Here is a 14761-nt window from a genome sequence, read left to right as displayed (position 1 = left end):
ATTTGCTTTATTCCAATGCAAAAATCTTAGAAAGCCTAACTTTAAGTAATTCTTTAAATGTTTCCTTTTCCTCCATTCATTGGAATAGACTGCAATCTTAGAAAAACAAAAGTTCTAAACCCTGTAGTAGTATAACTTCTTATACTCACCTAATCCTTGACTAGTAAGGAGAAATCAGTGTAAATATTACTAAAAGCATCTAAGTATAAACACTAATGTCATTTTTTAAAAAGTAAAGCTAACAGTTAAGTAAATTCACAAGAATCTACCACTTTTCTCTCTGAGAATGCTGGGCACATACAACATCTTAGAGGGACCTCAGATCTGTTTCAAACTAAATAAAAAAGAAGTCTATTTCCTATAACAAGTCCATTTACTATAACTACCCAACTGTGACCTCTCATTCCTAAATACAACATAAACTTACAATTAAATTAAAGCTAAGATGGACCTCAATAATATACTGACCAATTTTCCCAAAAGGATCATCCTTGAAAGGATCACCTGTGATAAAATAAATAAGCAGAAATCAAAATAATAATATTTACTATTGTGGCACCATTACTTAAAGGTAACTTTAAAACAAAAGCAAAGGTTCTTAAAGCAAAACTTGTTTCATTAACTCTGCCTCAAAGTAGCTAACAATAAATGTCATCCACCTTTAGGAAATTTTAAAATAATAAAGAGTAAAGGCAGAGCAGCAACACACCTCATCAAAAAGGCAAATCTGAGTTACAGCCAGCTATACTTACTTCATAAGACCGGCACAAGAGCAAGAATTTTACTAACAAAATCTCTACCCTTCACAACATATGGAAGGGGTATTACCTTCAAAAATAGACACTGAGCTTCACTGAGGCAAAAAACAAATTTCATCTAGAATTAGGCCCAGAAATAAACCCTTACATTTATGATCATTTGATTCTTGACAAGAGCACCAAGACATTAAACGGGGAAAGGACAGTCTTTTCAACAAACGATGCTGGGACAACTGGACATCCACATGCAAAAGAATGAGGTTGGACCCCTATCACACACTATATGCTAAAATTAATTGAAAATTGATCAAAGACGTAAATGTAACAACTAAAACTAGAAAATTCTTACAAGAAAACATAAGAGCAATCTTTAAGACTTTGGATCTTAGATATGACATCAAAAGCATAGGTGACAAAAAATGAATAAATTAGATTTCATCAAAATTAAGACAACAAAGAATACAAGAAAATATTTGCAAATCATATACAATCTATGATTCAGCACTTGTATTCAGAACAAGTAAAGAACTGTAAAGAACTCTTACAAGTCAACAGTAACAAGATATGCAAATAGCCAGTAAGCTCACAGAAAGATGCTCAAAAACACTAGTTGTTACGAAACTACAAATCAAAACTACAATGAGATACTGCAAAACACAAGATGAGCAAACCTTAAAAATGTGCTAAGTGAAAGAAGCCAGACACGGAACACACATTATGAATATAATTACATAAGTATGCAATTCTACAGAGACAGAAAGTAGATTAGTTGTCACCTAGAGCTGGGGTTTAGGGGGATAGAAAGTGACTATCTATCTAATGGTATAGAACTGCTTTATGGGGTGATAAAAAAAATGTTCCAAAATTAGATTTTGGTGATGATCATCCAACTCTGTGAATATACTAAAACCATTTTAGTATTTAATTGTATATTTTAAAGGTTCAACTTATATATCTTTTAACACTTTTACATATCTCAATAAGATTTTTTTTAAAAAGTGTTCTAATATCCAGACTCATTAATGCCATGACTCTAAGCAAGTTATTATATGTGACTCAGTTTCCCATCTTCAAAATTGATATAAACTGACCTATCAAGGTGATTTAGAAATAAATAAAATGCAAAAAGAGCTTTAGCACAAGTAATATTTAACATAATTTACAGTGACATCAGATATTTTATTTTTTGTTAATTTTTTTATTTTTTTTAAGTTGGTATTTTTTATTGTTGTTCAAGTACAGTTGTCTCCATTTTCATCGTACCACACTCCCCTACCCCACCCATCCCTGCCTCCCATCCTCGAACCTGCCCCTTTGGCTTTGTCCATGTGTCCTTTATACATGTTCCTTGATGGCCCTTCCCCCATTATCCCCCATTATCCCTCTCCCCTCTCCCCTCTGGTTACTATCACTTTGTTCTTTATTTCAGTGTCTCTGGTTGTATTTTATTGTATTTTTTTATATTACTTTGACCTCCTTACACCCCCCTCCCCCTAGCAATCAGGTATTTTAATTTATTAAACTTATGTTTCTTCACTAAGACTGCAGGCACCTTAAGGGCAGGGGTCAGGCTACTATCCACTACAGCTTCCATTGTTGTAAAGCGTGGTGTGGGCACTTCCAGTAAATAATGGCTGCTGCCTTAAAAGTGCTCAATCTCCTCTCCTTTTGATCCCTGTTCTGAAGAAGAAACATACTCTTATTCATGGGTTCCTAAGACATAATCAAAGGCTTAGTCCTCGGATTTAGCTGCCTAAAGAGGACAAATACCAAAATCTGAGCATATAAAACCTTCCTCTCCACTCTACTTTTGTTACATCAAGTAGGCTCTGAAAATTGAAGCTTTAATTCTTATACAGTTTATATACTTAAAAGCTTTTTTTTGGTAAATCTGTATTATGAAAATAAGAATACTTACTGCCAACAAAAGGATCAGACTGGAAAAAATCCAAGTTTGTCTCTGCAACTGGATCTGTCAGTGAACTTGATTCTATAGTAAATGGATCTTCCTGAAAATAATTTTCAATAAGAAAAAAATGTTTTAGGAACCAAAATTTTAAAAGGTAACATTTTAAAATAAAATAACATGCTTTGAAAAATCAACTGATGGTAATACAACAAATATTTCTGTGGCATAAAGTTCATTTAACACATTTTTCTTTTCCCTTAGTCTAAAATAGTGTATAACCCTTCTTGGGAAACCAGCAATAAGAACATTTATAGGTAAAATCATTTTTACCTCCTTTGAATGACTGTCTCTGTTGAATTCAGGACAGGCTTTTTCATTAACGGCTGCAGTCACCACTTCATCAGTCACACCGGAAGGCAGTGTTTCAGGACTACTTCTTGTCTACAAAATATTAATGCCACATGGACTGACAATGTATTGTCTACTTGGCAGAGGAAACTGACAAAGATTAACCACAAATTACTAGAAAAGACAAGCAGAACATACATGCTGAAGGACTTCTTCTATAATATTTCTTTGGAAAATGGTATCACCGATCATCAAAGTCACTCAGGTCTTCACCACTTCCCTGTAGTCATTCCTCAGCTACACTCCCTGTTTTACTGAATCTACCTCCTGCCTCTTGCTCCAATTCTTCCCTTCTTTTCTACACTCACTTTCACTATTATCCATTTATATCATTTCTAGTCCAAATTACAGTACTGCTTTTGTGCCCTTTCATTCTATCCTCCTCATAACAGTCAAAGTAATAGATCAAAAATGTGAATCTAATCTTAAACCCTTCTGGTCAAAAGTCCTTCAATGGCTTTCCATTGCTTTCTGGATTTATACCAGTGTATAATAAGGCTTAAGAAGTGGCAGGGGCATCCTGACCAGGTAGCTCAGTTGGTTAGAGCATCATCCCGATATGCCAAGATTGCAGGTTCAATTCCTGATCAGGGCACATACAAGAAGCAACCAGTGAATGCATAAATAAGTGGAACAACAGATCAATGTTTCTCTTTCTCTCTCTCTCTCTCTAATCAATAAATTTTTAAAAAAGTGGCATGGGCAATCTCCATTTAATACCACCCTTTGTCTTTGAAGAATAACCTAGTAATTTTCACCTTTTACTCTTAAAAGAATATTCTATAATGTGTCCAACACTGTGCCATCTAAATAACATCAAGTCTGTCCTCTCAAATTTGTATTCTCATCATCCCACCTGTTACTGCTTAAGTTTAGGCTAAAACAACCCTCACAAAGACCATTCCAACAGTCTTCCTAATATGGCCAGTCCCACTCTCCAATCCACTTCCCACACTTTCTCAAAGGTAAATTTAATCCTGTCCCTTCTTGCTTAAATTCTTAAATGGCTCCTCACTGTAGTTTGATAAATTCCCCAATGCTTCCATATAAATCCAAATTTCTTACTCTCTGGCCCTTTTTGATCTAAAAGTGGTCATTTTAATAAAGGTACACAATCACCCAGGGCATTTGTTTTAAAATACTGTACCTTGTTCCATCATAGAAACTCTACCTCAACAAGTTTGGAATGGGGCTCAATCATCTACATTTTGATCAAGTACCAGAGGTAATGCAGGCGCCACAGGAAAGAGCCGCGTCTCCTGCTAACACTGTCCCCACCATCACAAGATAACCTCCAAAAACCACATGACCCTGTGCAGCCTGTTTTCTCCTGTCTCATACAGATGCTAATGCTGTTTTCTCTTCCAGGAAGGTACCACCTTCTACTTTGTTTAATAACCCCCTTCTCACTTTGAAGGTCACTTGTACAGTTTTCCCTACAACATCTTCTTTGAACCCCTCCAAGCTGAAGATCCCATGTTTCCTTTGTCGAAGCCCTTTCGTACAGTGTCACACTGCCCAACTGTGTGCTGCTGAAGGCAGAGTTCACTTGTCCTTTGTCTCTGTAGCTCTCACACAGAACACAGCGGCACTCTTGCACGTAATTAGTGCTCTCTAAATAACTGGTAAATAAGTGTCCTCAACAATAGCAAATAAAGAATTACTTTCAGCTTTGGGTGAGAGTATTGAAAAACTTTAAAAATGTTATTATCTATAGAACTATGGTTTTTGAAAACATGATAGATAACAAATAGACCAGTTAAAATAATATTTTTAAATTGTTAAAACTCTTAGAACTGTTAGATCAGTACCCACTCTCAAAATAAAATCTCATTTTTCCTCAGATAAGGCAAGGTCACATATTTATATCAGGCATGATGTCAACAAAACTTTGATCCACACTGATTTTTTTTCCTGAAGTTGACTATGAAGGTTATGGAAGTATTACACTCACTGGAGACTCCTGGTGTATAGGCTCAGACTCCAGGGTGCTCTGGCCGTCCGCATGCTCATTCAGGTTGGCTGTTTCACTGCTGCTGGTGCTGAGGCTGCAATAATCTGTAGCGCCATTTACAAGAATGCTGTGTGGGCTACTGCACCAGTTTAGTTGATTATTATGGTTTTCTAGCTCTTTCATTTCCATCAGTTTCATTTGCATCTGTCAATACAAAGTAGAAGTACAAAACAGAACTTATTACCAAAAGACATGCAATAGAAAATTGGCTATACCCCTAGACTTGGTCAAGGATAAATTTGCTTCCACAAGGAGAATGCACTAGGAATGAAGCGTGACTCAGAGATTTCACTAATTCATCCCAGTAAGTTCTCCTCTTGAAATTCCAGTACATGTGGATTTGCTTTTGTATACCTTTTGAAAGCTCTAAGATTTTTTATTCAAATATCTACATATTAGCAGTCCTTCATAGGGTATAATTTAAAAAAGATGGACCAATGTATTGGGAAACAGAGAGCAAAGTGCTGAGCAAGAAACATTTTGTGGTGAAGAGACAAAGTGAGGGAGAGTGCAGAGGGCTTTGGAGCCATCCACACTCCCACCGTGAAAGACAGTATTGAAAACAAATCAAATGAGCTCTGGGAGTTCTTATTAATGGGCTAGAGTTCTAGGAAGTAGTCTCTATATCTAAGCCATTGAGTGCTGAATAAAAGGCACTCAAAAGTTTTCTTGATCCCAGTATCCAAGTGACTTTATACTCCTGGGATAGAGGGTAGAAGTCAATAAATTTTAACACATACACACATGTTGGGGTCCAGTGGCAAGAAAAAAATCCTTATTTATACTAACATCTAAAAAGAAAAATAAATTTACAAATATCTTTAAAAAACTGAGAAGGTAGAATCAAAAAATATTTCTTAGTAGAAAGAAATAATCTAATTTTTCATAAAATATATATATTTTAAATGACATTGAAATTCCCTTTATTTATTACCATGCTATGCTTGTTTCTAGCAAACATAAAAATGAACAATTGATATTTCATAAATCAAGGCTCTGTTTACTTAGCCTTATTTTCTCCCATAAGGTTTTTAAGTTGCTCAATTTAAAATCTGTCATTTATCACAGATCATTCAGAGTCCTAACCTGGGGAAAGAACACCATTTTGGATTGGAAGACAAATGTAAATCCAGCTCTGTCACCTCCGAGTTAGATGATCTTACAGTAACCTCTCCAGGACTATTTTTTAACCCAAAATAGACGGAGTAATAACCATCTATTATATGAAGCAAAAATGTATGTTAGAACTCTGTAAAATGTAAAGGACTATGTGAATGATGGACAGGATAGCACACCACACTTCCCGCTCCTCTAGCAACTTTTTTCCCTTCATTCACTTTCTACTAATCACACACTCTTAAAAAGTTAAAAGACTTTGAGCTCTTTGAGGGTAGAGATCACACCTTTTGGTATCAACTTTGCATCTCCAACATCTAGCACAATGATGCATACTGTAAATGTCTGTTCACTTAATGAACACAAGTACTGTACTGATAAATTTAAACGGTGGGCATCAGGAAACATATCCATCAAACTGGATACTACACATTTGTAACACACAGCATACATGTTCCTTGTACAGTCCTAGTGCTATAGAGCAGTGGCTTATAAACTGTTGTTTTTTACTTTACTCCATAAAAAGAAATAGATTTTACATCCTAACTCAGTAAATATATATGCATATATTTGGATGTCTCTGTGTGTATATGTATACATAAATATAAACATGTATATAATATAGATATGTAATTATATATAGTTTATATATTATTTTATGCATACATGTATATTGTACATGCAGTGGTGAAACAAGTTTCACAAATATTTATCCTTACTACATGTAATATAGTCTGAAGTTTTCTATTCTCTATTTCATTAAAACTTTTTTTATCATGACTATTGATAAAAATTTTAATATCCATTACAACCTTGCCATTAAAAATGTATAACATTAACACTAAAATAATACCTATCATATAGATATAGTAAGTGGATACACTAGTTTATTAAATAATTCTATTTATAACAGTTTATTCCTTCCTTGCTAGTGTGGCTCTGTGGATTGAGGGTAAGCCTGTGAACCAAAGGGTTGCAGGTTCGATTCCCAGTCAGGGCACATGCCTGGGTTGCAGGCCAGGTCCCCAGTTGGGGGTGCGTGTGAGAGGCAACCACATACTGATGTTTCTCTCCTTCTCTCCCTCCCTTCACCTCTCTCTAGAAATTTAAAAAAGAAAAGTTTTAAAAAAGGATAGTTTGCTTCTCATGATTATTTCTGAGACAATCAGTAGAACCTTGAACAGAATCAGGCACTCTTGTGCCTGGCTCTCTCAGCCTATGTTCTTCTTGAGTCTCTAAATAAACCTAATTGGTATAAAAAAGTAAGTCACGCAACAAACTCTTTATAAATTGTATAAGAAAAGCACAATTAACTATTACAACACCTTCAAAATACCTGTATAAAAATAATATATATCATATAAGTATAATACATAGATTTAAGGTCAGAGGTTCTTTGTTTTTTTCTTGCTGCAAATACTAGGTAAGAAGTAAAGATGAAAACGCAGCAAGTCAGAAAAATTTTCTTCAGTTATTCCTTTTTTCCAGGAAAGTTATAATTTAAGCTTTAAAGAGCAGGGAACGTCTCAGGCTAGTTTACAACCATATCTTTATTTTTACAGACCCATGGGAATATACTGCCCTCTTTGGGAAAGGCACAGAAGCCACTGAATAAAATGTAAGAAATAGGCATGTTTATTCTCAAGATTTGGAGATCAGATACAACGATATAATTTCTTCCACAGATACCAAACATATTCTGGCACACTTGGAAGTACACTTTACTGAGGCTATTTTCCTTGCTCACAAACACTGCTTTATTTTCTGAATGATAATTCATAATATTGAGTCCTTTCTACTTTTCTTATTTATGCTCCTTCCTTTGAAAGAAGTCCCCTTTCAAAAAGTCAGAGAAAACAAAAAGACAAGTCAGAGATTGAGAGAAATTAATTGCAAACCAAGTATCTGAAAAAAAAAAAACAACTTATATCTAGAATATATGTTTAAAAAACATGTAATTTGGCCCTAGCTGGTGCATCTCAGTGGACTGAGCGCCAGACTGTGAACTAAAGGATCACCGACTGGTTCAATTCCCAGTCAGGGCACGTGCCTGGGTTGCTGGCCAGGTCCCCAGTGTGGGGCACATGAGACGCAACCACACATTGATGTTTCTCTCCCTCTCTTTCTCCCTCCCTCCCCCTCTGTCTAAAAATAAATAAAATCTTAAAAAATAATAAAAATAAAATTTAAAAACATGTATTTAATAAGAATAAAATTCAATTTTAAAAGTAGGTGAAAGACTATTTTTATTCATTCAAGGAGATGTATGAATGGCTGGATAATAAGCACATGAAAAGATACTCAACATCGCTAGTCATTAATAAATTCAAATTAAGAAAACACCATGAGATAACACATTACACCTACTAGAAAAATTATCATTAAAAATCAGATAATAAAAGTGTTGGTAAGACTATGGAGAAACTGGAACCCTCAGATACTGTGGGAATGTAAAATGATACAGCCACTGTGGAAACCAGTTTAGCCACTTAAGGTTGAAAAAAGGGGTGAGCATAACTTTACAATATAATTATTCCACACCCAAGAGAAATGAAGACATATGTCTACACAAAGAATTATATGCAAATGTTCATAGCATTATTAATAATGGCCCCAAAATAGAAAGACTCCAAATGTCCATTAACTGGGAATGTATAAACAAAATACCTACATACTACCTATATACTTTCAATGGAATAGAATGTTGATACACGCTACAACATGGATGAATCTCAAAAAGGTTATAGCTTCAGTTTGTTCAAATTCAAAACAAAAGGAATGGACTATGTCCAAAGAAAACACAAATGGAGCTACTTTAAATGGAACTGGAGCTGCCATACCAGAGGTACTGCTTTGCACATCTTGTGCCTCAAACCTCTGGGCAAAATAACCTTTGGACTGGGCCTAAGACAACACTGTGTCCCAAAGAACTGTTTGCAAAGATAACAAGAAAGCAGATACTATGACTTCTGGGCTGGAAATTTAAAACAATGTTTAGAATTAACATCAAGGTGCTGTTATCTGTACCAACAGAAATGCCTTCCTTCTGTTGATGTAACTGCTCTTCTTTCCCTGCTCAGAAGTACCCATTTGTTTCCTACCAAGAACACTCTATGGGCTTCTGCCTAAATCGGTGTGTCCCAAACAGCTATTCTACTGATCTCAGGTAAATACTTTTTTTGCCTCTCACTTTGAAAGGCCCTTTTATTTTTAAGTTAACAGCTATATGATCTCTATGCTCCTATCTAACCCTCTTGCTTTCTACCATTCTATAAAATATTCTCCATTTAGGAAGGCCCAGAAATAACAAAGCAAAGGGTCTATCAGGAGTATCCAACCTGCGGCCCATGGGTCACATGCAGCCCAGGATGGCTGTGAGTGTGGCCCAACACAAAATCATACCTTTACTTAAAACACTGAGATAATTTTGTGACTATGTGTCGCAACGTATGTAATGTGTGGCCCAACACGATTCTTCTTTTTCCAGTGTGGCACAGGGACACCAAAAGGTTGGACATCCCTGAATGGACACACCGCAACACTACACACTTATCTATATGAAAACAATTTTCTAATTAAAAAATTAAAGGTTGTCAATAAGCAAAACTGATGTCAAAATTAGATTCACAAAAAAGAAGACACTGGGTTATTATTTATAAAAATAAGTAACACTTAGCATTTATCGATCAAACACTATGCTAAAGTGTCCCACAAGTTTTGCTTTATTTAATCCTCACAGTAGCACTAGGAGGATGGGGTATTATTAATTCTCCAATTTTAAAGACAAGAATCTGATGCTAAAGTGATTCAGGCAATAAGTGGCAGAGCCAGCACTTAACCTGAATCATCTTCACCATGATTCCAATGATTATTACCACACGCACAAAATGAACAACAGTGTAATTTATGACTGGTGACGAGAAGCCTGTTTGCATGAGATGGCTGAAAAATTGATAATACACTAGGCAGAGAGAGAAGTTGAGAAGTTATTATTTAGTGAAAGAATATGTGGGGGTCCAGTTGAGCATACTTCTTGCTGCTACAAGACTTACTGAACTGACTTCCTGCTGTGAATCTTGCAGGTGCTGCTGAAGAGGTCCCAGCTGGGCCTTCCCTGACTCCACACTCTCCTCTAGCTCTGCTGTTTCTTGCTGTAGGCGACTGAGCTCTTCTCTGGCTTTGGCCAGCTCTTCTTCGTAAGTGGAGATCTGAGATTCCTGACTAGTTAATTCAGCTTTGAGGGATGAGATCTATAACATGGAGGTGAATGAGAAGAAAGGGGGATATAAAAAGATGTCATTAAAATGTTCCACAAGGTAGTATGTTTACTTGTTTAGTTTGCTATTTTGGTATTTTTTATGTAAATTTTTTATAGAAAAGAACAATCAGAGAACAAATAGAGGAGCGCTAAGAGCACAGGCATCATACTTCCAAATAAAATTCAGAAAACAGCTCATTAAGTACCCTATTTTCCCTAAAGAGGGCCTGTAATTTCTGGATGAACCATGTTTCATTTCCTTCACATGCCCAGAGTGTTGATTAGATTGCCACCTAACAACAAGAAACAGAGAAGGGCCTTTCAAGCCAGGAAAAGCAGCTAAGGCATAGATTCGCAGCAGTAACCAGCCAGTCTTTACCAGCTGGGCCTCCTCAGCGCATTTCTTTCTGACTTCCTTGAGCTGCTCCTCCAGCTGGGCTTTCTGCTCATCCAGGCCATCAAGGAGCTCCTGGACTTGCTGTTTCTGGGCCTGTAGTTTCTGCAAATTAGTATTCTCCCTTTGAACTTCATCTTGAAGATCCTGAAATACAAGAAAATGAACATATACTCTTTGGAGGCAGGGGAAGGTTAAGTCAACAATTTTTAAGAGCCTATCTTGAGGGAAAATCAAGTCTTACCTTATTAAGTATATTGTGTTGGTGGGTTAAAGGACTCATAACTTTAAATACAACGTTTACTCAGGACCTCTTCCCTAGACTCCAGATTTAGATATTCAATTTGCTTAAATCTGTCCTCAGATGTCTGATAGATTCCACTAACAAGTCAATAACAGAACTCCTGGCGTTCCCCAGCCCCAAATCTGCCTTAACCTCAACCTACCCTCCCACTTTCAGTTCCTCTGGCAAAACAAAACAACAAAAAACTCCCCCAAAATCATCATTTCTGACTCTACTCTTTCTCTAACATCTCAGCTTCAGTTTGTCAGTTTATATTCAGTATAGCAGCCACTGTAAAAAACCTACGTCAGATGATGTCACTCCTCTAACTCAAAACTGTGCACTGACTCCCCATCTCCCTCACTGTAAGGTGGAAGTCCTTACAAGAGCCTTACACGATCCCGATCCCATCTCCCAACTTCCTTTCCTTCTGTTCTCCTCCTTGCTTGTTTGATTTCAGTCATACAGGCCTCACCGCTGCTCCTCAAACATGTCAGGTATGCTCTTTTCAGGATCTTCCACTGATTATCCCCTCTTCCTAGAAAGTTCTTCCCCCAGGTATCATCCACATGGCTCAGTCTCACATCCCTTTCAAGTTTTTGCTCAACTGTTACTTTCTCGGTGAGACCTTCCTCAGCACCACCACTACCTCAGCCCTCCCCAATTCTCCCTCATATAAAGCATATGATTTTTTCCACTGTTTTTTAGAGAGGCAGGGAGAGAAAAACATCAGTGTGAAAGAGAAACATCGATTGGTTGCCTCTCATACACACCAGGACCAGAGATCAAACCCACAACCGAGGTAGGTGCCCTGGAATCAAGCCCACAACTTTTGGGCTACAGAACAATATCCAACCAGCTGAGCCACACCAGCCAGGGCTATACCATATGGGTTTAGTTACTTTCTGCAACAGCTTTATTGAAATAATCAGATGTCACACAATTCACCCATTCAAAGTATACAATTCAATACCTTTCAGTATATTTACAGAGTTGTGCAACCATCACCATCACAACAATTTTAGAACATTTCATCACCCCCAAAAGAAACCCCACACATTAGCAAGCCACTCCCTACTTCCCTCCAGATCACTCCAAATGGAACCATACAACACACGGATTTGGGGGACTGGCTTTTTTCATTGTTTCTCATGTTTTAAAGGGTCATCTTTGTGGGCAAAAAATAACTATTTTTACAAACTTTGTTAAAGTATAATTTATATACCATAAAATTTGCCTACTTTAAGTATACAATTTGTGTTAGTAAATCTATACAGTTGTGCAAGAATCACCATAATCCAATTTTAGAACGTTTGCAACACCTAAAACCTTCCTTCATACTTTTTCAGTCACTCCTTATTCCTATGTCTAGACCTAGGCAACTAAGGACCTGCTTTCTATCACTAAAGTTTTGGCTTCTGAAGAAACTTCGCCTAAATGGGATTATATATATGTACTCCACTATATCTGGCTTCTTACACCTAGTATGTTTTTGAGATTCATCTGTATTGTTGCTTGTAGAAGTAGCTTGTCCTTTTTATGGATGAGTAATACTCCACTGTATGAATATACATTTGATGGACATTTAGACTGTTCCAGTTTTTGGCTCTTATGAATAATTGAGCATATAATTGATCTTATTTATGGTTTTAGTCCTCCTATTAGAATGTAAGCTCCATGGGTCCAGGGATATTTTTACGTTTTGTTCACTGCAATATTCCCAGTTTCCAGTATGCAAGAGGTACTCCATGACTATTTAGTGAATAATGAATGACATCACAAAGATGTCAATTATCTCCTAATTCATCTATACATCCCATGAAAATTCTAACAAGGTTTTTCAAGGAACTTGACAAGGTGACTCTAAAACATATGTGGAAGAGCCCTAGCTGGTGTGGTTCAGTGGATGGAGTGCTGGTCTGAGAACCAAAGGGTCACTGATTTGATTTCCAGTCAGGGCATATACCAGGGTTGCAGACCAGGTCCTCAGTTGGGGGTGTGGGAGAGTCAACCACACATTGATGTTTCTCTCCTTCTATTTCTCCCTCCCTTCCTCTCTCTCTAAAAGTAAATAAATAAAATCTTTAAAAAACATAAAAATAAAACATATGTGGAAGAACAATGAAAAAAAATTATAAAATGTAAAAGGGTTTACCCTACCAGATATTATGAATTATTGGGAAGCTAAAAGGATAAAGACAGTTTGGTTTTGATTCAGGGACAGTCAAATAGACTAAAGGAACAAAACAGAGAGTTTAGATGTGAATACAGACATACACAGAAAAAAATGATGAGAAGACATGTATTAAAACTGATTGGAAGAGAACTACTCAGTAATTTTTTTTTTGTTATATGGCACACCCATTTAGCAAAAAAAAAAAAAACCCAAAAAACAAAAAAAACCACTAAGTCTCTAAATCATACCAATCAGAAAATAAATTCCAAGTATATTACACACTGAAACATAAAAGACAAACTTTATCTATGTACCTGCTACTTCATTTGCTGTATGCCTAAAATTTTTATAAAAATAAAGTCTATTAAAAATACAAGAGGACTTCTGGTCAAGATGGTGGCATAGATAAACACAGCTCATCTTCTTGCACAACCACATCAAAAGTACAACTATGATATAGGACAACCATCACTAAGAACTGTCAGAAATTGAGTTGAGTGGAAGTTTGATAACTACGAACTTAAAGAAACCACATCCATCCAGACTGGTAGGAGGGACAGAGATGTAGAACAGGCTGGTCCCACATTCACATGTGGTGGATAAATATTCAGGAGAAATACCTGGGGAGCAGGAGTCTCAGCCCCATACCAGGCCCCCCCAGCCCAGGGTTCCAGTGTCAGGAAGGTTAAGTCCCCATAACTTCTGGCTGCAAAAACCAGCCGGTATTGAGTCAGTGAAAGAAACTACTGGAGTCCCAAGCAGTTCCTATTAAAGAATCCACACATGAACTTACTCAAACTCACTCCCTATGAACTCCAGCACCAGGGTAGCAGGCTGAAAGGCACCAGTGCCATACAGGGAGGAACTGAAGTGTCTGGCATCAAGGCAAGAGCTGGGGACAGCTTTCTCCCAGACACAAAGGTGAGAAGCGGTCATTGTCCCTTTTCTGAACCCTCCCAACACAGAGCCAGCAGGCTGGTGCCGTATCTGAGACTTCATCAATCTGGCTAACACTGCTTGCCCTGCCCTGGAGAACCCTTGAGGCTCTGTCCCACCCAACTTAAGGACCCACCCAAGCTGTTAACAGTAGCTTTGCCATATGAATGGCTGGTCTTGGTTCATGCTTCACAACTTCCTAAATCCTATAAAACAAGCAACAGCTGGCCTCAGTGAACCCCGCCCCCTGACCCTCCGACCCCCCGACCCCCCTACCACTCGCTAAGTGGCCCTATGCCTGGCACTAGCAGCAGCCAGTCTAGATTTAAAGCTTGGCTTCGCTTGGGAATCTCCAAGCCCAGCACAAATAGTAGCCCTCTCAGATTGCTTTATTGCTCAGGCAGGGTGACCCCAGGGCAAAACACAGATAGGGGCTGTCCTTGGCTTGTACCACCTGAAAACCACAGGGCCTCTGGAATAGTTGAACAGCTACAGACCACACTGAAGCA

The 14761-nt window shown here is 37.4% G+C and overlaps 1 protein-coding gene across 3 annotated transcripts in view; it reads right to left on the bottom strand.

Moving 5' to 3' along the window:
- EPS15 (epidermal growth factor receptor pathway substrate 15) overlaps positions 1–14761 on the bottom strand; it is a 132791-nt gene that overhangs the window by 26569 nt on the left and 91461 nt on the right. For 2 of the 3 annotated variants that reach the window (XM_045856811.1, XM_045856793.1), the window contains exons 14-19: positions 10843–11004; positions 10258–10455; positions 5030–5233; positions 2998–3108; positions 2677–2767; positions 469–504 (exon numbers count right to left, since the gene is read on the bottom strand). In XM_045856811.1, the coding sequence (XP_045712767.1) occupies positions 469–504; positions 2677–2767; positions 2998–3108; positions 5030–5233; positions 10258–10455; positions 10843–11004 (802 nt within the window). The remainder of the gene's footprint in view (positions 1–468; positions 505–2676; positions 2768–2997; positions 3109–5029; positions 5234–10257; positions 10456–10842; positions 11005–14761) is intronic. The other variant, XM_045856801.1, reaches the window with a different exon arrangement.

This window comes from Phyllostomus hastatus, unplaced genomic scaffold, assembly GCF_019186645.2.
Source record: "Phyllostomus hastatus isolate PE091 unplaced genomic scaffold, TTU_PhHast_1.1 phas_contig_147, whole genome shotgun sequence".
NCBI lineage: Eukaryota > Metazoa > Chordata > Mammalia > Chiroptera > Phyllostomidae > Phyllostomus > Phyllostomus hastatus.
The sequence above is the reverse complement of the archived record's forward strand: the minus strand, read 5'-3'. Positions and strand labels throughout refer to the sequence as shown.